Source organism: Vicugna pacos, chromosome 11, assembly GCF_048564905.1.
Source record: "Vicugna pacos chromosome 11, VicPac4, whole genome shotgun sequence".
Taxonomy (NCBI): Eukaryota; Metazoa; Chordata; class Mammalia; order Artiodactyla; family Camelidae; genus Vicugna; species Vicugna pacos.
Window position 1 is genome coordinate 2008740 of NC_132997.1, and position 24072 is coordinate 2032811.

General features: G+C 42.4%; 1 protein-coding gene across 2 annotated transcripts; it reads left to right on the forward strand.

Annotated features, from left to right (window-relative positions):
• Positions 1-6006: 6006 nt before the first annotated feature.
• Positions 6007-23581, forward strand: LOC140699577 (trafficking protein particle complex subunit 9-like). Of its 2 annotated transcripts, none has more exons than XM_072972242.1 (3): positions 6007-6099; positions 9820-9890; positions 23063-23581. In XM_072972242.1, exons 2-3 carry the CDS (start codon positions 9843-9845, stop codon positions 23309-23311), a joined length of 297 nt encoding a protein of 98 aa, XP_072828343.1. In that variant the 5' UTR covers positions 6007-6099; positions 9820-9842; the 3' UTR covers positions 23312-23581. The 2 variants fall into 2 exon arrangements, 1 of the variants encoding a protein (XP_072828343.1); XR_012077780.1 differs by lacking the exon at positions 23063-23581 and adding an exon at positions 10623-10809 and having other exon boundaries at positions 6049-6099.
• The last annotated feature ends 491 nt before the right edge of the window (positions 23582-24072 follow it).

The following is a 24072-nucleotide window of genomic DNA, read 5'->3' on the forward strand; positions in this document are numbered from 1 at the left end:
TCTATGTATATGTGTGTGTATATATGCTTTATTGAAAAATAAGGCCATACTATATGTTTTCTGCAGCTCGGTTTATTCACTAACGTATATATCATAGACGTCCTCCCCCTCCAGACTCACCCGGTCCTTTCAGATAGAGTAAAGGGGTCTCCTGATGTGCAGGTTTGGTCTCTTGTGTAACGACACCTTTCGTGGGAGAGTACTGTGGACAAGGCCTTGGACCACGCCGAAACGCCGCTACTTTAGTGCCCACAGCTCGCCGTGATTTACCGCATCATTGTCTTGATGGTGAACACTTAAGTTTTCTCCATTTTCCACTGTCAGAAAGGGTGTTTGACTGGCATCCTTCTTGTACAAACACTCCTGTGATCTTGTATGAGTATTCCTTTAGCTAAGGTTTCTGGAAATTTAGTCCTTGGATGTGACAACTTCATACATCACAGGATCCTTTCAAGTGAATCTAGAAATTCCTTCTCCTGTGGGGAATGAAAAGATGTAGAATAAATTATGTAACCAATTCTCTATCGCTGGATATGATTTCACTTCAGCTTTACTTCCCACCATTGTAAACAGTGCTGTGTAAATGTTCTGATGAGTACATCTTTTTGAACTGATTTTTTCTAAATGTAACGATTCCTAAAAGTGGAGTTCAGCCTGTGTGCACACACGTTTTTCAGAGTTTACATATCCATTGACATGTCATCCTCCAAAAGATCGCTCACAGTTTGTTGTCTCAAAGATGGACACTAGCTATAATATCTTTTAAACATATTTGCCAATATGACTAGCAAAATGATTTTCATTATTTTAGTTTGCACTTGATGACCAGTGAGGTTTTGAGCATTTTTCACTCATTAGCCATCTGACTTTTAAAAAGTGAATGATCCCTTTTGTCCTTTGCAAACATTTAAGTGGGGGAGCTTCTTGTTGCTTTGTGACAGCTCAATGTATATTATGAACATTAACCCCTTGTCTTCATCAACATGTATCAGAGAGCTTTTACTTGTCATTTCTTGCCTTTCATTTTGTTCAGTAGGTTCATTATTGTTGTGGCCCAAAATAATCTTAAGATAGTAAATGTCTTCTTTTTGGGTTTTATTCTTAGAAATGCTTTCTTATAATGGTATAAATTTCTTCTGTAGGTTTTTTTAATCTCTAAGATGGAGATGATAATGGTACTTGTTACAGTGAGGAGAAGCTGAATTGATATGAGCAAAGAGTTGTATTTGCTCTTATTAGTACTTTCTAATATTTACATCACTTTCTGTAATTTTTCCTGCGGTCATTTTGACTGGAATAGAATTTGTTTTTTCCAGGTATTCTCTGATTGTAACAAGACAATTATGAAATTCATACTTTGCTTTTTAATTTGAAATCTCACCTGTAAAAAATACTTATGTACACTAGAGTCTCTTTTTGAGCTCATGATTTATTTCTGTCAATCTTACTTTCTTACTCTAGCACTATATCTTACATATTGTAAAAATTTATTTAATATATTACAGTGTGAATTTTTTGATTCTTTTTTCGATCCCTAAATTTCTTGGCTAGTATTATGACTTTATTATTCCTGAAGAATTCTAATATAATTTTTTCAAGTTAAAAAAAACAGATAAGTGTTGTCATGGGATTTTTTAGTAATTTTGAATTATCTTTAGGAGAACGTACATCTTAAAACTGCTTTCCTCCATACAATATGTTGATGTCTCTACTTTCACACTTCTTACTTTACCCCTCAGTACAGTCCTGTACTTTCTCCATGTACAACATGGGCATTGTTTTTGAGTTTATTCCAGATTATTGTTGATGTTTTTGTTAATTTTTTAAGTGAGAAATTTTTGCTATTATGTTTTTTAACTGTTAAAACTGACACCTAGGAAGGCAGGTTCGGTTTGTAAATACTCACTTTGTAACTTCTCATTTAAAATTGTAAGTATTAAGTACTTGTTACAGAATCCTTTCTTTTCTGTTTTTAAAAATTTGTTTCCAAGATTCTCAAAATGGTCATAGCTAAGTAGTATAGGTGGGGAGACTGATGGAGAGAGGTAGTGTGGCTCATGTACAAACTGTGAGCACTTTCATGGCTGCCTTTATGCTGGAAAAGCTGATAAACAGTCCAGCTTAAACCAGGGTGGCTTTGTATGCACTTGAAATCCAGCTTTCCTGCCTGTATGGTGAAGCCTGGTAGGTGTGGCAGGTAGATGATCAAGGTCGAATGGAGGTTATTGGCTGCACAGAGCACTGTGTCTGAGAACTGGAGACCATCGCCATGGGAAATGCTTGGTGCCAGGAACAATGCAGAGGTGCTGGGGAGCCTTGTGTTAAGGATTTTCCAGCCCTGGGAGTGGGAACATCAGACTCTGCATTCAGATCTGAGTTTGAATTCATCCTCTTTAGTTTACTTGTCCTCTGACTTTTGTCAAGCTATATACCGTCTTTCACTTCCTGTTTTCTTGTCTCTCAAATTAGGAGAATTACAGCCTGCTGCTAGAGTGTTTGATCAGGTTAAATAATTTGTGTCTATAAGATGCCACGTACAGTCACAAGCTCAGTGAGAAATGGGCTGTCGCCTGTACTTCTGCATCTCAGTGCTTGACAAGACATGGGGGAAAGCCAGTCCCTAATTTGTGTGTGATGCAAGTAAGAACAAAATTAATGTCTTGCCTTTCCCTAGCAGTATTCTTACAGCTTTGCTTCATTTACTTCTTTCCTCCTTTCCTTTCCCCTTTCCCATCCTCCACCAAAAGAGCCTCTCAGAAAAGTAGATTCAAATTACTTTAAAGGTTGGCTCATCCTCATGAAATGATAGTATCATAAAAAAAACTGTGCACATCCCAGAATATATTTTATTTGATTTACACACACACATGTGCATGCAAACACACACACACACAAAATCAGTCTACCTCCCACTTGCAGAGGGAGAAGGTCCACTTTTTCTGAGTTTTCATTCACAGAGAGTGAGAACAATGTCTCTTACACAGACTTTCACCAGGCTTCGTGCATGGTGTTTTTAATTGAATTTCTGTTTGTGGCCATATATATAGTCTCCTAATAGAAGAGAGAAAGTGGAGACATAGACATTCCGCTGAGATATTGGTGTCATCATATTTTAGTTGTAAAGGACTTAAGACAGCATAGAGTCGCAACATTTTATGGGTGAGAATCCATGATGTTGTAACTTGGACAAGAACCTGGGTCTTCTGCCATCTTGTCCACGTGGGTGAAGAGGCAACTGGGCAGGGGATAGTAGGGATCCTTCCTGCTTCACTTCCATGTTCTTGCTAGTTTTCATTTCAGCTGCCTTTAGTTTATGTTCATGAGGCCACTCATGGGAAGGTCACTCTGTCCTGATAGATTGAGTTTCTTATCAGCGAAAAGCTCTGGACCCACTCATATTTCCCAGAGTTTTCTGCTGACCTGCTGACACTTTATATAATTGAGACCTAAGAAACTACTGAATATAAAATACTTATTGTTATCATTTCCCCTCGAGTACCATAGGAATGGGGTGCTGTCTCAGGCTGTCTAAAGCCAGATCTGAACAAAGATAGGGTGATGGGCTGTGCTGCTGGACCTACACAGTCGAAGGGGATTTCCACCTTAGCTTTATAATCAGGCAGATTAGTTCAAATCTTGCCTTTACCAATTATTATCTTTGTGTCTTGGGGGAGAAACTGTACTTTTTTGTGTCCAAATTTGTTTATCTGTAAATAAGTTCAGTATTTATTTTAAGGTTTCTGTTTTAGAATTGAATGAGCTAATTCCTTCATTTAACCTAAAATCGTGATCGCATGGTTCTATGCTGGTGCCTTGGTAGTTGATTACTAAGGGAATCGGCAGTGAGAATGGGGGTGGGGGACCCCTGGATAATAGAGCTTATATTCCAGGATATGCTTGTAAAAGACTGGATGTGCAGTGGATTTTTAGTAAATATCTACTCTTTCCTAATCTGCATTGATGGTTTATATATCTTTATACAAATATATGAACAATTTTTATTGCAATTTAAATATTTTTGTCGTATTTACATTATGTAGCTATAAAAAATACGTGAAATAAAATGATTTGACTTTTATTTTCTTTTGAATAAGCAAAACAAAATAAAATAGAAAAGAAAAAAGTTTTGAGGGAGTAGAAATAATTTTATTTCTGTGGAATCAATTCCGTATAATAGGTTTTTTGTCGTGTTGTTAAACAGCATATAAAATTGATAGGTTGTGACATACTGGAAATGAGGAAACAGTGGAGACATACTACCTCTAATGCAGTCATTTTGTTACCAAGTCCAAACTCGTTCTGCTTGCTGCATGACAGGCCAATAAATGGGGAGATGAAATGTTGGAGTATGGAATAGTGACTTTATTTGAAAATCTGGCAGACCCAGAAAATGGCATATTGATATCCAGTAGAACTCTCTTCCCCAAAGCAGAATTCAGTCTCCTTTTATACTAAAAAGCGGCGGGGATGTGGTTGGTTGTTGCAAACTTCTCGCTGTACGAATTGTTTGTCCTTGGAATCCTTTGTTCCTGCAGCTGTCCATGTGGGTCAAATTATGGTGCCCCCATAAAACCTCCAAATAAATGAAAGGTTATTATCTATTTTGCAACTTGTCATCTGTACATAAGTGTAGAAGAGCTAATATCCTTAAAGATCAGAGCCTGGAGAATAGGCTGTCCTGGATATTTCAGGCTAAAGGCAACTTTTTTTCAAAAGGTGCAGATAGCAAGTCGGAGCCTAGAAAACAAGGTACAGTTTTAAAGCCAAACAAACACATCTAACATGGAGTCAAATTTGTTCTTTTCTATTACAATTTCTTTTTCTAACTCATAAATAATTTTAGTAAGAAGCATGAGAAATTTTTTTTTATTTTTGCTTCTTAATAACGGATTACAACTACACTTTATTGAGCAGGGATGCTGTGCGTGCCTTGGGGTCACAGCAAACTCTTGTTGGGGGTGGTCGACCCTGCAACATGCCTGATGTCCCGTGTGTGTTGGTGAGGGTCCCCCTAACCAGGGGCTCTCTTCAGGAACCACCATATGGGCATTGACCTCTGGAGACCTCTTTTTCAGCTGCAGGAAATTTTTTCAGATTTTGTGATGGAAAAATCACTCCAGCTGCAGATAATCAGGGAATAAAGGAAGAGGAAAAGGGCTTGAAGTAGAGTAGAAGAGAAGGACAGAAGATCAGGGAACCTGGGGGTTGGCAGCGGGGCCTCGGGAGAGAGAGGAGCAGAGGTGTGGTGGGTCCCGGCTACGGAACCAGCTCCTGCACCTTTCCCCGCACCCAAGCCACACAGCTTTTAATTGGGCCCAGGACTCCCTCCTGTCTGGATGTCACCCTGGGCAGAACTTTGAGAATCGAAGCTAAGGGGTGGTCAACACTCACCTAGGGGTTCACTGAGGACTTTGCTCAAGTCCACATTGACTTTCCCAGTCATGTGCCTTCACCTGTTCTTTATCTCAGTATCTGAGAAGCAGGAGCAAGGAACTCATGGAGAAATCCAGGAAGATATCTGACTGTGTTAAGAGACGACAGTCACAGCGACACGTGGAGCGAAGACACTTGCAGTAAAGTAAAATAAATTCACAACTATTGCATCAGAGCTGCAGGTGTGAGAGAGCCTAAGCCTGTCTCAGAGTGCAGGGGACAAGAGGAAAGGAATGGTAAAATTAACACTGACATTTGAAATTTTGTTAAAAAGAATGCTACTGTTAATTGTATCACTTGAATGTATGCAGGTGTTTTTCTATGAGCATTCATAGGTTCACAAAACCTCACCAGCCACTCTTGCTCCCATCTGGTGTGGGCTTTCTCAAGCACAGTGCCCTTCCTGCTTGGGTGGGCCACGCTGCTGGTCCTCGCCTGGGGCCGGACTGCTACAGGACACTGAGTCCCCAAGGCACGGCCTGGGATACATGACAGGAACATCTCTGCTCTTGGCTGAGGGCCTCCGTTTCCCCCTGCAGTGTAAGAATGCCGGTGACTCAGTTAGAAGCATACATCCAAGCCATCCTTCCGTGTCATCACCATCTAGAAGCGGTGCCTGAATCTTCTGAATTTCTGCAGAATGTTGTTTACAATCACCTTGAACAAGTGAGTGTGTGTCCTCTTTCAAGTGGAGGAATTACTGCCGTTTTCCTGGAACTTACTCACCACTAGTCCATCTGATTTTTCTGTGCTAGGATTCAGTATAGCCTGCTAATAACTCTGCAGTCAGATCTTGAAACCCTGATGAAGAGGATTATTTATTTTCTTTCCTTATATGATAGTATTTTACTTTCAAAATTCTGAGTTTTCTGTTCTTGGAGGAATTTTTTGGGTGTTTGGAGAAACAACTTTGCTGTTACCATCTTTGTGACCTGTTGCTATATGCGTCTCACCTGTCTTCTGTCACTTGTGAGGCGGTTCCATTTGTGACCCTGTCCGGGTTATTCATGTTATAAAACATAAAATCTGTAAAAGTACAGAACCCTTTTACTCCGAAGACATTCCACAAATACTCCTTTAATCTGGGTGTGGTTTTAACAAGACACAATCATTAGAACATACACTTGCAGGTTGCCAGTGCAAAATCCCCAAATGAATAGTCTAGCTCAACATCTAAAATCTTTCTTATCTACCTTGGATATGTATGGATAAGTGAAGCAGTTTGCTAAGAACTCAAGACCAGGTTTAGGATACAGGCTGATGTAGCTCAGCAGGTCCTCCCAAGCTGATGCTCTGCCAGAGAGTGGGGTTGAGGGGAGAGGGCGTGCCCTGCCCTCCATGAGCTGACAGTTTCATGGCAAACACCTTCACCAGGTGAAGAAATTGGAGTTTCTTCTATGAACAGTGAGTCTGAAAAGAGCCCAAAAAGCGTGGGAGTGACACAATCCCATTTGTCTCAAGTAGGGGAGAGTGGCTGTGGGGCCACTTGGGAGACTCATGAGTCCAGGTGGGCAGTGTTGGTGGCTTCCACTTGAGCGGTAGGATAGTGGGTAAAAGCGAACAGATTGAAGGCATGTTTAGATGGTAAAAAGAAAGAATTAAAGCTGTCTATGAAGGTAGGATGGAGTAAGGCCCAGGTTTCTGGGTGGATTAATGAGTTAAATGATGGTCCTGCTGTGTTCTGAGGACGGAAAGCTGCAGAGGGATTTCTGGGGGAAAACTGATGTGTTCAGCTGTGGGTAAAGTGAAAGGTTGTTAGATGTGTGGTCTGGGAGCTCAGGTGAGAGCCAGTAGTGAGTAGGGAGAGGGGAGAGAGACTTTCAAATAATTTTATCTTGTGAACATACATATAAGGATGAGTAATGACACACTTAACCCCTCTATATTCTGTATTTAAAACCCAGTAACATTTTGCTATATTGATTGCAGGGGTTCTTAATTTTTTAATACAAATAAAATAAATAGAAACAAAATAGTGGAGTTAATGAATATCTTAGAGTTGATGTGTGTCCTTGTATGTATTTTGATTTCTCATCTGTTTATAAACATAATCTACAAAAAGTTAACTTGCTTAGAATAAGAGTTAAACACAGGGACATGACACACTCTGTTGGGGGTTGAAGGTGATATCTTTGGCAAATTATGTAGCCTCTCTTTGCCTTTGTTGCATCTTCTGTGAATGCCCCCGGGCCCCTCATCACAGCTGATTTCCTAGACTAGAAGTTGGGAGGGAGGCTGCTGAAGGGAGTAAGAGGTGGCAACTGCTAGGAACAAAGAAGACAGAGACAAAAACAGATTAAAGCCGAGAAACTGAGTCCTAATACCCTCAAAGGAGAAATAATCCTGCAGTGTTTTGAGCCACTTACCATAAGGGAAACAAAATCACGTGGATCCAAATCTCTTGAGCATATGTATATTGTGGGTGGGAGGGTATCATCAGAAAAGGGTTGAGAAGAGGCTTTTTGGTTTCCCTTAACGTTTTCAGTAAGAATGGGGTGCAGAAGCGAAAACCACCCGCTTCACAGTAGAAGGTGTTGTTTTGTGCGAAACTGACCAAAGTTTGGAAACCAGTCATCAGTGGTGCTGGGAAATGAAGAGGCTTCTGGATTGGGTTGGGCACTTGCTGTGACTTCCAGGTGACCTGCTGGCTGGGGGCTGTGAGGCGGGCAGTAGGTTTGCAGTGTGACCTGGGCATTATCCCTGGCTCTGAGGCTGCTGGTCTGACTAGCAGACCTGGGCAGATGCAGTCCTATTGGGGCATCTCGCGATGTGGCCTGGGACACCTGCCATGCTGAGGGCGAGAGGAGGGATCCCCTAAGGAGGTGTCCCTGTGAAGAGTAGAAACGTCCTCCTGCAGGGGAGGAAGAGCCTCTGAGCAGCGGGCCGGATGCACAGGCAAGAGCAGCCTGAGCACGGAGATTTCGGGGACCTGGAAGTAATAAAGTGGCCCGAACAGCCTTGTTCCTGAGAAACTGGAGGGAAAAGAAGCTGCAAATGCAGGCTAATTTCAGACCCTGTGGTGGGTCATGAGTGATAGGAAAGAAATGGTCAGGGAGGCACGAGAGAACCCTGTGGTTCTCCCAGTTGGGGCGTCACACCAGAGGGAGGAGCAGAGTTATAGACTTTGTCACTTTTTATCTGTGTGACTTTGAACAATATCACCCCACCACTCTCTATATATATCTTGATCTGTAAAGTGACAGAGTGACAACTCGTGTCATCAGAAGGCTTAGTTTAGCTCTGATCCTCTTTGTCCAGTCCTGTCAGTGCTGCCCTGCAAGGTTCTGCAGTGGCTGCTCTTACCCTGAGATGGGAGGGCGTAGAAGGGCATTGTAGCACCCGAGGGCAGGAAGGGGTTGCTTTAAAAGCAGACATGTAGCCTCCTGCAGCTGCAGACCTACAGGCAGTTTGGTTTATGGTCGTGGAGAGGACTTTGGAGGTCTTAGCGTCGTCTTAAGACTTGTTTTCCCTTGGGGACCTGATTTGCCTTTGCAGATTAATGTTGAAGATTTGGCCTTCTGGCAAAGCTGTTTTCAGAGATGGGTATATATGTAACATATAGTATAAAAGGAAAGGTTTTATTTAATATTTGGGACTTTGTAGCTGTAGGGAACAGCTCTGTTGGCCTGGTTTCCACGGAGGACACTAGCGGTCGTCAGAGCGTGCGGGAGGGCAGGCAGCCTGCAGTGCTGCTGCGGGGGTTCTGCCCAGCAGGACGCTCTGCTGAGTTGACTCTTCTCTGAGTTTGGTTGCCAGAGGAGCAGACAGCAAAGTAATGAGTTCTGGTGGGATTGTATAATGACAGGAAGAAAGAGGGAGCCGTAGTTCTTCGGGACTACTATACTCTTTTGGTTCCTGATCCAGTGTGTCCCATTACAGAATTGATGAGTTGTGTTTATTCTGGGACTTGATTGAAATAAACGTGCAGCCTGAATGTTAAGAGTTATGTTTTATTTGTCAGGAGGACTCGAGCCAGGATGACCGCCTCTCAGAACACTCTGAGGGACTGCTCCCAAGAGTAGGGGAGAAGCTAGGATTATATAGGAGCTTTACAACAAAGACCAGGTAGTCAGAACAATAAAACATTGCTTGTTATCTAAAGAAAGCCAGGTATCTCAAGTTCATGAATTTAATGCTTTTCAATATATGGGAGGAAGCCAACATTTGGGCTGACTGAATATATACTTTAGACAAGCACCTAGCTATCTAGGGCCAGTAATCTGTCCTTTCTTATTCTGAGTCTGCTCAGAGGGCACCGTTGTGAATGGCTACAGGCCTGTCTTCACTGGGGGGTGGCGGCAGCCGCTGATGACTTGTTTTCCGCATTCTTTGTTTAGTGACATGGTTGCAATATTTTCATTCAATTTGTAGTATTTTCATTCACAGAAAATTATGATATTACCCTGATTATGGATAATCTGGAAGCTTGGAATGGAACCGAGATGGAATTACTGCAGGTAACTTCTACTTTAATAAGCCGTGTGTAAACATGAACACGGAGGAAGCATACAAAAGGATTCGGTGTTGAATGGGAAGGGTTTCTGCACGTACAGGAGAAGGCAAGGCAGAATTCCTCTTCTTTGTGGGCAGGTATGTGAGTCCAACTTTCCTTTCTGAAGTGCTTTCTGAGAACTGTATATGGTAATGAACCAACATTGACAAACGGTGGCACACATTGCATTTAAGAGCTGGCTGGCTTCAGCTTGGGTATTGGACAGGTGGAATTCATAGGCAGTGGTCAGGTGGATGGGACAGAGATGGAGCCCAGGCCTGGGCCCATATTCAGGTTGAAATCGCCATTTACTCACCATAGCGCCTTGGACTTGAATGTAACCTCTCTTAAACTGATGGTGAATCTGTGAAATGGGCATGATAATATTCGTTACTTCCTGGGATTGTTGTAAGTTCTGAAGATTATTATAGCACACATGAAGCACTTAACACACTGACACTTAGCAGTGTACACTTTGTTCGACCACCAAGCTTGGTGTGTGTCAGAGCCTTAAAGGCAGCATGTGTCTGTTGAGGATGCACTGGTAGCCCCTTGGCTAGTTTGTGAATTTGGTGATTTCCTTTAATACTTGTAACTCTGTGTGCCATGGGCAGTTATTTTTATGGACAGATGAGGAATCTCAGGGTAAAAAAGACTGTGTAATTTGCCCAAAGTCAGACCATAAGTTTGTGTGCAGGGGCCTCGGTTCAGCATGGGCTCCTGGGCCTTCTGCTCTCTCCGTTCAGCACCAGAGCCAGATGTGGGCTCGGCTGTTTCCCAGCCCAGAATATCCGGCAGGCCACAAGACACACCTGGTCCTGTGCTGCTTGAGCAAAATCTCCGGAGGAGAGGCAGTTACAAAAGGGATAAACATAAAAACAGACCACAGCAAATTGTGATCAGCTCTGAGAAGGAAAGGAACACGTCTGGCCGTGCAGAGCTGGGAGCTTTCCCATCGGGGCTGCTCTGGGGGCGCTCATCTCAGCTAAACAAGCTCTGCTGTTGCACCAAGGCAGGAAGGCAGGGCGCGTGTGGCCAGGTAGACAGGGCCTCGTTGATCGTACTCATTCCCTATTAAGTGGCAGGTGTCACAGGCACTTAACTAATAAACAGATGATGGCCATAATCATCACGCATTTTGCTTGGTAGTTTTATTGGCGCCAACTTTGAGAGGAGGTCTTTGAATCTGGGGAGTTTGCCGCATGCCCGTGATTACCATGGATATACCCCCACTGGTTTTTCAACCTAGACTGGTGTGGCTGTCATGTCCCAGCCTTGTGAATGGCATCGTGTAGCTTCTCCCAAGTGGCCCAAATGGCTGACATTGATATGCTTAATTCGTAGGAAATGGTATGTGACAATAAGAGAAAAAGTTAGTAAGAAATTGCAAAAGTAGAAAATAACCAATTCTTCCCCTGCTGGGGGACCGTACCCTGTGTCACTCACCCCACTCACTGCCTGTCACCTCCTCCCTGAGGACTCCGTGTTCAGAAGCCACTCTGAGCCTTTGAAGAACATTTTGCCTCATGACACTGTTGACTAGGACCTGCGACCTCTCTGTCCCTGGTTAACTCTCTCTTCAAAGCCATTTAAATTTCTTGCAGGCTCCTCCACTCAAATGTAAGAATAGCCCCTTTAAACTTCTTGATGCAGCTCCTTAATGAAGATCTTGGGAAGGAAACCTAGCCAAAACCTGGGAGGTATTCACATAGTGAATGTAACCTGAGCATTTATTGACGTTCAGAATCAGAGCGGTGGGAGACACAGGAAGGCCTTTTTAAGTTAGAAAGTGGAAAGAGAAAGGACTCAGGATGTTTGAGACTGAAACATCTCAGTCCCAGCCAGCAAGGCACCGGCGTTCAGGATGGTGTGTGGGGAGTGCAGAGTTCTCAAAAAGAAAGAAGTGGTGGGATGGCAGGGAGGACATTTAGGTACTTAACTGGGGAAGGAAAAAGTTGGCTGATCAATTCATGGTTGAACAAGAGGATTGTGACATGATGTGCTTGTATTTTGGAGAGAAGGGTTTTGTGGAGCCAGGCCTAAGGAGAAATCTCTCTGACTGGGGAGTCAGCACAACAAAAAAACACAGAGAACCGGGCAGACCCCATGGCCCCTGATGGGGGAGAGTCTGCCCACCAATTGGAGACCTGGAGGCTGCTTCTGTCCCTTAGCTGGGGCCTCAGACCTCACTTCACATCCCAGTCCTGTTGATACAAGAAAAAATATGTGGGGCATGAGAAGGGCTGTGTCCCAGGCTTCCGTTGAGCCCCTGGGATGTGCCCCACCAGATTTTGTTCCTTGACTTCATGCAGTAAAGAATTCAAGAACAAGCCAGTGTTGAGTAAAGGTAGATTTATTCAGAGAGATACATTGACAGGCATGAGAAACGTCACGAAGTATGGGGGTTTGATGCTCAGATTAAAAGTAGGCACACACTCCACAGAAATAGTGTGGGCCTTCTCCGAAGAGGTAGAGAGAGGGGTTCCTGGGAGGTGGCTCTGTGTTGCTCCTTTTCTTGGGCTTTGTGGTTTCATATGCTAATAAGTAGAAGGACCAGCCTTAGGGCAAGGGGCTGGGATTCCAGGGAGTTGGCCATTTCCCACCCTTTGACCTTTTGTGGCTAGCCTTGTGACTGCCATGGTGCCTGGGGCCGTGTTATTCACCATGTTACTATTACAATGGGTGTATAATGAAGCTCAAGATCTGCTAGAAGTTAAATCTCTTCATCCTGAGCCTCAAGACCTATTGGGGGTTGAATTCTTCACCATTTTGATGTTAATTGCTGTGGTCTTTCTTGAATGGCTTGCTCTGCCCCCTTCCATCCTGTCTCACTGTGATGACACAGAGAGAGCAAAGGCCGGGCCCTGCGTGTGCTCCTGCATTTAACAACGGGAGATGTGGGGTGGGCTGAGGATGACTCTGAGTGGTGAAAAATATGTTTCAGATATTCCCACATGAGACATGGGGACCTGCCAGCAGCCATCGCAGATTTATCTCACGGGCATTATCACTTGTGTTGTTACGGAAACAACAGGCCAGCCAAGAAATAAGCACCACTCAGAGGGTGGGAGTACTGAGATTTATTATGCCAGCGGGCTCAGAGGGGCTTCTGTTCCCAAGCCCTGAGCACCTCCAAGACGTGCACATGAGGTTTTATAGGGTTAATTACAAGTATGGGGCTTTTAGCCAATAAGGCTCAAACAACAAAAAGCAAGGAATCAGTACACTGAAGCTTATCAATTTGGAACAGATCATGTTACTGACAATTGTTGACCTTGGATTTACGAGTTAGCTTGTTAGCCCAGTAAACTGACACTGAACTTCAGATTTACGAGTTAGCCCAGCAAAACTTAGATCAGTAAACCGACACTTATCACACTTAGATTTGTGACTTAGCTTGTTAGCCCAGCTGGGGTTTTTGTTCACAGTGTCACTCATCTTTTCTATTTTTCTTTTTTTTTTAAAGTATTTAATCCAAATTTAATATCAGGATTTTTTTGGAAAGAAATTTCTCTTTTTCTTTTCTTTGGGGCTCTTTTGGGGGGTAGGTAATTAGGTATATTTATCTGTTAGTGGAGGCCCTGGGGCTTGAACCCAGGGCCCCGTGCACACTAAGCACACGCTCTACCACCTGCCCCATCATCTTTTTCTTTTTGCTTTAGCTGCCAAGAATCTTACAGCTGAATTTCTAGTCGGCCTTTAACACTTGCCCTGACTTCATGGAATCCATTTTTATGAGTTTACCTCCCCCTGGTTTCATTTAAGTATTGAATCTCCATTTTCTCTTCACTCTCAGTTTTGCCTTTTTGTTGTTATGGTTGTTAAGCTGTGTTTAAAAAATTGTTTAATTTCTCTTTTAGCAGGAGGCTGAAGTAAATAAATTTGTAAACAAACATCACACTTAAATGCTTTTATATATTCTAAGCTGTTTAGTAGTTAATTAAAAACCAAATTGAATACTAAAGGGATAACATTTTTAAATTATTTTTTAATTTTTTATAAAGACATAGCTGATTTAAAATATATGTTTCAGGTGTACAATAGATGCTCCATTTATAGTTACTGTAAAACATTGTCTGTATTCCCTGTGTTGTAAGATACATCCCTCTAGAGTGTTTACATTACATGTTGCAGTTTGTATAAGAAATTTGGGTAATGCAGAGTCTGGGACGTGGCTGTGGCTGACCCAGGTTCACGCAAACCCTGCCTGTCAAAGCTCAGGCCTTCACTCCTGTCTGCAGGGGAGCGAGTGGAGGCAGCTCTCATCAGCGCTGGCACCACACTCTGAGTGGCAGTGACAGCAGTGACTGTGTGTGGACGTGAAAATTGTTGTTCCAAGAGTTTTACATGCTTTTCTGCATTTAATAATTAAAGCCCTCCTGTAAGGAAGCGTTTTAAGTTTTTAATGAATAATACATTTTATTTTGATACTGATAGACTTCAAAACTCTGGAAAATTTACAGGAGTAGTACAATAAATGCTTAGATACAGTTCACCTTAAAGGGCACTATTTGCCCTTTTGTGACGGGCTTATTTTAGCATAAATTTTCAAAGTTCATTCATATTGTAGCCTGAATCAGTACTTTATTCTTTTTGTTTGATAATATCCTTTTCCTTTTTTTTGTTTTTGGTCTATTTAAAAATATTTTCATTGAAGTCTAGTCAGTTTATAGTGTTGCGTCAGTTTCTTGTGTACAGCACAAAACTTCAGTTAAATAGGAACATACCTGTATTCATTTTCATATTCTTTTTAAACATAAGTTACTATAAGTTATTAAATATATTCTCGGGTGCTATACAGTATAAACTTGCTGTTTATTGTATACATACTCAGCATCTGCAAATCTTGAACTCCCAATTTATTCCTTCCACACCCTCTCCCCTCTGGTAACCATAGTTTGGTTTCTATGTCTCTGTGTCTGTTTCTGTTCTGTAGATAAGTTTATCTTTTTGTTTCTTTGTTTTTGTTTTTTTTTTGTTTGTTTGTTTTAGATTCCACATGTGAGCGATCTCATATGGTATTTTTCTTTCTCTTTCTGGCTTATTTCACTTAGAATGACATTCTCCTGGTCCATTCATATTGCTGCAAATGGCATTATTTTATTATTATTTTATTGCTGAATAGTAGTCTATTGGACATATATACTACAACCTCTTTATCCAGTCATCTGTCAGTGGACATTTAGGCTGTTTCCATGTCTTCATATTGTAAATAGTGCTGCTGTGAACATTGGGGTGAAAGTGTCTTTTTGAATTACGGTTCCTTACGGATATATGCCCTGGAGTGGGATTACTGTGTCATCTGGGCCCCCAAGGTTTTGTCTTTTGAGGAACCTCTATACAGTTTTCCACAATGGCTCCACCAAACTGCATTCCCACCACAGTGTAGGAGTGTTCCCAATTCTCCACAGCCTCTCCAGCATTTAGTGTCTATGAACTTCTGAATGATGGCTATTCTGACTGGTGAAAGGTGATACTTGTTTGCAGTTTTGATTTGCATTTCTCTGATAATGATATTGAGCATTTTTTCATGTGCCTATTGGCCATTTGTATGTCTTCATTGGAGAAATGTTTCTTTAGGTCTTCTGCCCATTTTTGGATTGAATTGTTTGTGTTTCTTTTTTATCAAGTGTAAAAGCTGTTTACATATTCTGGGAATTAAGCCCTTGTCACTTTCATTTAATGCAACTATTTTCTCCCATTCCATAAGTTGTCTTTTTGCTTTAATTTTTGTTTTCTTTTCTGTGCAAAAGCTTGTAAGTTTAATTAGAACCCACTTGTATATTTTTGCTTGTATTTCTATTGCTTGAGTAGACTGCTCTTGGAAAACATTGTTGAGATATATGTCAGATGTTTTGCCTATGTCTTCTTCTAAGAGGTTTATAGTGTCTTGTCTACAATTTTAAGTCTTTAAGGCATTTTGAATTCATTTTTTTGTATGTTGTGAGGGGGTAGTCTAACTTCATTGATTTACCTGCAGCTGTGCAGTTTTCCCTGCACCATTTGCTGAAGAGGCTGTCTTTACTCCATTGTATGTTCTCACCTCCTTTGTCAAAGATTCAATTACCAAAAGTTTGTGGGACTATTCTTGGTAATTTTGTTTATCCATTCATTGATGGATGGATATTTTTAGTGACTTTTAGCTACTCTGAATGATACTGCTATGAATATTGATGTGCAAGTTTTTGTGAGAATACATTTCCATTCTGTTGGCTGTACAGTTGGCCCACCATATCTGTAGTTTCCACTTCATGGATCCAGATGGCTGATTGCAAAAGGACTTGATCATCCTTGGATTATGGTATCCAGGGTGAGGGGTTCCTGAAACCAACCCCCCGAGGACACTGAAGGATGACTCTACATGTAGGAGTGGAATTGCTCAGCCACATAACTCTAACCTTTTGAGGAAACATCGGGCTTTTCCAAAGAAGCTGCCCCATTGCCCCTTTCCAACGGCTGCTTATTGAGGGTATCCATTTCTCTGCCTCCTGACTGACACTTGTTATTGTCCATGTTTTGATTATAACCATCCTAGTGAGTTTAAAATGAGATCTCATTTTGATTTTGATTTCGCTAGTGATGCTGAGCATCTTTTCAGATGCTTATTGGCCAATTGTGTATCTATTTAAATCCTTGGCAAATTAAAAAATTGGGTCGATTTTCTTTGTATTGTTCAGTTGTAAGCATTTGTTTTATATCCTGGATACTAGTCTCTTATTAGATATATGCTTTGCAAGATTTTTCTCCTATTCTGCAGATTGTCATTTCACTTTAATTTTTTTAAACATTAAAACAATTTCTTTATAGGGGAGGTAATTAGATTTATTCATTTTGTTTTTCTTCCTTAGCACGCACTCTATCATTTGAGCTACCCCTTTCCCCTTTCATTTCACACTCTTGATGATGTCCTTTGTAACAAATGATTTTAATTTGATGAAGTCCATTTTATCTATTTTGTTTTATCACTTGTGCTCTTGGTATTGTATCTAGGAAGCCATAGCCTATCCTATGACCACAAAGATTCATACTATGTCTTCTTTTAGAAAGTTCATACATTTAGTTTTTACGTTTCTGTCTGTGATCCATTTTGAATTAATATTTGTTATATAAAATACGGGGTCCAGATTCCAGATACATTCTTTTGCCTTCAGATACCCAGGTGTCTCTGCTCCATTTGTTGAATAGACTATACTTTCAATGGAGTTTTGTTGGCACATTTCTGGAAAACTGACTGTAAATGTAACTTTCCCCCCAGGATTTTTTATTGTGTCTCATAGATTCCTGCATCCAAACTTATGACAGAAGCATAATGACTTGAGTGCTATAGATTTGCTGTAACCTTTGAGTGAGTCCTCCAAATTTGCTCTTCTTTTTCAAGATTGTTTTGGCTGACCTGGGTCCCTTGCTTTCAATATGAATTTTGGGATCAGTTTTTCAATTTTTGCAAAGAAGTCAGCTGGAATTTTGATAGGGATTCCATTAAATATGTAGATTACTTTGGGAAGTCTTAACATTTTTAACAATATTTTCTACCATTGCATGATCATGGGATGCCTTCCATATATGAAGATATTTTAAATTTTTTTGGTGATACTTCAAAATATTCAATGTACAAATCTTGTAAACTTTTGTTAAATGTATCTCTCATTTTATTTTTTATGCTGTTGTAAATGGAAAGGCTTAGCTTCATAAGGGTGGGACTATATATACCAATTTATTTATTCCTAGGATTCCTACATAGCAAATACACTAGGTTTATATTTGCTACATTGATCTATCCACAATTCTTCCCACCCCCGTGTCATAAGAAACCAAGACCCAGCTTAAGCCATCTGAACACCTATGTGGAAGTGAGAAATGAGACCTTTGGGTGGGGTTTGTGTAGATGATACTGAGATCTTATTCAGGATGGCTTCATCTTAATTTCTTTTAAACAATCCTTTCAGAGTATATAGTCAGATACATTAGGAAAATGCTCTTTTGATGTGCAGAGGAGCTAAGACTATAATTTTCAAGTAATTTCTAGTGAGAGTGTTGTACTTGAAACATAATTTGCATCAATCTTTGAAGATTTATGTTTCAGGAGCTTTGAGGAAATAATACCTGTCTTTATTCAATAACTACAACTAAATGCTCAAGCAACATGTAAGAGTTTGAGCAAACTGCTCCCGCCCCGTAGTGCTGGTTGGTTGCAGCTGTAACTGGAGTCAGCGCTTACCTTGCCCAGTACACTTGTGCTGATCTGCTCAAAACAGTTCGTCCAACAGTTTGTCGGTAGTCTTTTAGACAAAGCCATAAAGCATTGATTTAAGGTTGCTGGAATGTAATCTATTCTTATTAATATTAAGTAAGCACATATTGAGTACTTACTGTATGTTGGGAATTGTCCCTCAGCCTCACATGAATATTACTTCTAATAAAACCTCTCATATTTCCCTGTTATTTGCACTTTACAGATAAGGAGACTGAGGATTAGGTCTTCTCTCTTTTGGGGGGAGCTCATTATCAATGATGGGAAGTTGTAAGGAAAAAGATATTGATTCATCCAGAGAAAATATTTTTCTGAGATTCAGTATTGAAGAAGGTAACCACTGAAGAGGGTGATCATTGTTTGAGTGAGACGAGCCCCGGGTTGTACGGAGTCAGCATCCCTGTCCTGGACGCTTCACGTGTAGAGCTGCGTGGTGGGTGAGGCGGCACGGCCGCGCAGGGAAAGCGGATGCCGGGCCGTTGGGCTGTGCTCAGGCCCGGTGGGGCTTTCTCCTAAGAGCAGTGGACCGTCATTGACAGATTTTAAGTAGGCTAGTGCGGTGCTCTCGTAGATCACTTTTGTCTTGTAGAATGTTTAGAAACATTTAGAAGGCTTGGCAGGAGGTGATGTGATGAGTCAGAGTAGGGTGGCTGCGAGGTGTAGCAGTGTTCAATTTTCAAGTGATTTTCAGTCCCAGGTTTGTGGCTCAGTAGCCGTGTCACTTTGGATGACACACCCAAGGAAGTGAAACAATTTATCTAATCAATAGAAGCAGTGATGTACCGAACTCCCAGGACTGCTGTGTAGATCCAGTGAGATAACGTGTGCACAGTGTGCAGCATGGTCCCCAGCACAGAGTCAGTGCTGATGGAGTGCCAGTGAGTACCTGGTAGGACAGGTGTGGGTGGTGGATCTCGTTGACTGAGGAAATTTGTCCCTGAAGGAGGGGTCTTGTCACATCTGTGAGTGATTGGCCTAAGCTGGGAGAGGCAGGGAGACCTTGTCCCCGACCATGGGCCCTGGGCAGGATGGCTATGGGAGGAACACCGTGAAGTTAGCTCTTTGCAGGTGGAGTTGGAGGTGCCCTTGAGACATCTAAGTGCAGTGTCACAATCACAGAAGTGGTCTGGTCCCGGGCTGTGCATTTTCCTGCCGAGATATTGATCTCTGAACGTGAAGACATACTTTACAGGACAAGTGAATAGTAGTATCATCTCTCATCAAAGCTCACATCTCTTTATTCATCACTCACTTTGCTAATTGGGTACTTACAGAACACACTTCACTGTCCTCCCCTGGGCTCAGGCTCCACAGAAAAGAGCTGGTGAGTCTCCCTCTTTTCCAGAAGAAGACACATTTAGCTGGTAGACTTCTATACCTCGCCAGACTTAGAATTTTAGGTTGTTGATTTAATTCTATTTTCTGTTGGTCATCTCCTGACAGGAGAGACGTTTTACCTCATGGTCAGGTTTCAATTAGCTGTTACTGAGAATTGCTGGTCTGATCCATAGTGTATTTATTCTATTAACTTTGTAGAGTACTTATCATTTTTCTGTCTTTGCTCTTTAATTTTGTTTGCCCCTTCAATTTTCTATCTTATTTGGGACCTTATTTTATTTTTTAATTAAAAAATGTCTATTAGCAGTTAAGAAAACAAAAGCAAAGAAAAAATGCACATGATAGCTAAATTTAGAAAATATCTTGTGTGTTTTCTGTCTCAGCCATGGAGGGTTCTAGAAACTTGTGAAAAGCTTCATTACATAAGTTCCTTTAAATTCTGATTAAGAAATAAAACCTTCCTTCCTCATCTTTCAAGCTGCACAGCTAATTGTCAAGAAAGTGAGGGGAAATTCTCAGAAGCCAAGACAAACCAGAAAGCAGGGATTCTGGGAGATACGTGAGCCTTAGAAGCCCTGGGGTGCTGGTTGGCTCCTGAACTGAGTTTCAGTTGCCCTGGCAGGAGGGCAGGAGGTGAGCCTGTGGCCTCTCACACTGGGAGTTGGATGGCTGTTCTTATGTAAGGCCAAGCACATCCTGACAATCCTGCTTTATAAAAGGTTGAATTAGAAAGAAAAGAATAAAAGCATTCCTCAAGGCAAGGAAGTAAGGAAAGTAAAATTTTTTGGAAGCGGGAAAAAATAACATATCCAAAGTAAGGATTTAGTTTAAAGCTGTTCTGGCATGAGAGTGACCACAAACCCATGGCAGAAAATCACAGCTCCTCCCGGAAAGAGAAGGTGTGTTTTGAATGAATCAGTGGACAGCCATTCTGAAAAAGGCCTCCAGAGTCTTCTGGATCAAGATACTGGACTCAAACACCTCCCTTCCATGGTCTCATTTAAATAACCAGAAAGGTTTTAAAGGAAAGAAGCCATAATCATATTTCTATTTATTGACATTACTTTATGCTAGGAATTCAAAGGTGACTATGGAGTTGTCTCCTCTTTATGGACCTTACTTTCTATTTGACATAGTTGGGGAACTTGGTGGAGGGTGGTGTTAGTATGTTGCAATTAACCAGGAGAGGAGTTTAAGAAAGCAGTGAAGGGTTGGTGACATTTTTCGCTGAGGACAGTCCTGTTCAGTTGGCTTGTAATTACAGGCTCGTTGAGTTGTCACTGGAGGGAATTAATCTTAAGGAATTTGGACTTAACTCAGGCCTCTTCAGAATGGACAAGTGAACCTGGAGAAAGACAGTCAAATCTGTGCAGACATTGAAGTTCACTTCAACATGCGGTATCCATGAGCCAAAGATAGGACTAGTAGGCAGCACTTCTTGAGGACAGAGGAGTGGTTTTTAAGGTTCTTCAAGAATGAATCCCAAGGTACCAGGATGGCCAGTTGTCAAACTGTGACTTTGCTCTTTGGACAGTGTATCCACCAAGGGTATTGGCCGTTTATAAGTTTCCATTTCTCTTTAATACATGTCAGGTTATGAGGACGTGGGCATAAACGTTTCACACCTTGTCAAGGTGACTTTGGGTACCTGCCTAGAAGCATGGGCACAGTTGCGGCTGCGTCATACATCTTGCCGCACATCCCGCTCGCCGGCTCCGTGATCACGGCAGAGTGGTTCCTTATTGAGCTGTCCATCTCCTCTGTGACATCGTAACCAAACAAAAGACTGGAGAGTATTAGCTTGGCTTTTTTCTTTTCTAACATTCCCTTCAAATTATGATGACTGATAGTGGACCCAGTTACGTTTGCAGATGATTTACAAGTAGGGCTGTCAGTACAAACCTTGTAATCCCCGCTGTGTGATCTAGAGAAGAAAGTTATACTCTTTCCAAACTGTTTTGATGCACTTATGTGGGAAAATGATGTATGTTTGAATATGTATTTCCTCTCTTAATCATCATGGCTAGAGATGAATATTTGTAGACATGGAATGAGTACTCTGTATTTGAACTGTATGGTCCCCTAAATTCTCCCCAGCTTTTTAAAGTCATCACTGGAGTGCTACCTCCAGAGTGCCGCAAAGCATCCAACACTGCCTGCTCTTCGGACACTGTAAGTTTCCAAGTTGGAGAAGGCTGCTGGCTGGTGAGGCATTCTCTCGCACATCTCTGGTTGGGTGATGTGAGCTGAGAACACAAGAATTGGCAGACAGTAACTAACCACGATCACGTCCATTTCTGGAACACTCATGGAGGATTTTACACCTATGCTAGTGGAATACATTATTTCATTTAGTTTTCCCAACAATCATAATTAGATTTTATCACCTGTATTAAAAAGGAAACTGTCAAAGCGAGTGACGTGCAGACTTTGGACTGGAACACGGGTCTTTCTGATCCCTGTCTCTGTTCCCTCCCCGGCCTATCCTTGCAAGTGACCAGGAGACTCTTCCTCAGTCTTGAGTTTCCCTCTGATGTTACCGCTCTCTTTGTTTCTAAGAGAGGAAAACAAGTCTAAACTTACTTTCCAGTTGGAAATGGAATGGAGAGTTAACATTGGAAGCCGGGAGAATCTGTCCTGTGATGAAGTGGTCTCCGAGCCACTTCCACTGGGATGTCACATCACTGTCTGGGCCCCTTGCTCAGCCTGTGCACAGGTGACAGCGCAGTTGTGCCGAGCAGTCCTCCCGGACAGGGCAGTGGGTTGGAAATGAGTTTGGGGATTTGGTTTCATTACACAAGTTCCTGAGGGCCTTGACCTGGCACTTCGAGTGGGAGCATTCCCTGTCCCACAGACTGTGCTCTGGGCCCGTGCAGACCTGACGTGGCCTCAGCGTGAGTCTCAGGGCCCGTGGTGATGAGGAGCATTTTAGCCCAGGGTCTGCCGGAGGCTCTGAGACTACTGGGCTGTGGGACTTTGTCCAGGATGATAATAATTCCTCCCCGAGTTTCAGATTTCCTTGCCTGTGAGCCGGGGTAGTAGTTGTTTCTGAGATGATTGTAATGATTCAGTAACGGGCGCAGCATGTGCTGACAGGTAGCTGGGTGCTTTAGGAGCAGAAGTCGCAATCACTCTGTCAGCCTCTCCCTGTGCGCTCTGTGCTTTGAGAAGTTGTGTGTTTGGTGAAAGTCCCGCCCAGACCCTAGGGTCTAGATGAACTGTTGTTCCTTTACTTTCCCTTCCTTTTCCTCTTTCCCTTCTCTGTGTCCCATGTTTAGGTAGCAGATTCCTCTATTTCAGGGAATACGGGCTTTTCTAGTAAAGGGACAGGTGGAATGCGGAGAGGTGGGGCCCAGAGGGGGTCTGGAGTGTCTGCACAGTGCTGCTTCCCTGCGTTTCTGCATCCGGTCCCATCAGTGCACTAAGTCAGCCTTCCTCTTCCTTCCTGTGTCATCGGGTCTCTGTTTTAAGGGAAAACCATTTTTATGGGTCTTTTTTCACTTACGTGTTTCATTCAGATGCTTGTTGCTTTTCTCCCTGTGCTTCAGCGTTCCGAGGAGAGAATTCAGCCGTGCAGCATCCTCTCCGGGCTCTACGAGTTGATCGGCTTCCACTGCAAGTCCACCTTCTTCAAGCGGGTGGCCCCCGTGCGGCACGCGGCCCCCGGCATCCCAGAGCCTGGCGGGAAGGCCTGCTCCCGACTCCTCCTGCAGACGCTTCCTGGCTACAGTCTGTCGCTGGACCTGCAGGACTTCAGCAAATGTGTTGGAACTAAAACATTGCTTCAGCCCCATTAACCATGCCTGGTTTGGGCCCTGCTGTCCTGCCTCATCAGGGTGAATTTTGATTCATTTAGAACAGGGCTCAGCAGACTTTTCCTTTCAAGGGCTTGGGGGTAAATATTTCAGGGTCTGAAAACCTCCTGATCTCTGGTGCAGCTGCTCAGCTCTGCTGTTTAGATGCCAGAACAGCCAGACAGTCCACACACCCATAGAGCTTTATTAACCGCGGTGGCTGGGGCTGGATTGGGTGTATGAACTGCAGTTTGTCCCCACAGCCTCCTCAATATTGACACCTGCACCAGAGTGTACATTTGTGACAATGGGTGAACCTACACTGACACGTCATCATCACCCATAGCCCATACTTGACACTAGGATTTACACATTGTGTTGTGCACTCTGTGGGTTTGGACAGATGTACAATGACATGTATCCACCATCACAGCATCATACAGAGTCGTCTGTCTTAGTGACCTTAAAATGCTCCGTGCTGCACCTCATTCATTGCTCTTTCCCCTCTAGCCTCTGGCAGCCACTGATCTTTCAGTCTCTGTGTTTTTCCCTTTCCCAGAACACCATACAGTTGGAATCAGACAGTTGCTGAAACTTCCCAGATTGGCTTCTTTCACTTGGTAATATGCATTTAAGGTTCCTCCATGTCTTTCCATTCCTTGATAACTCATTTCATTTTAGCACCAAATAATAGTCCATTTTCTGGCGGAACCACAGTTTATTTATCCATTCACCTACTGAAGAAGAGCTTAGTTGCTTCTGAA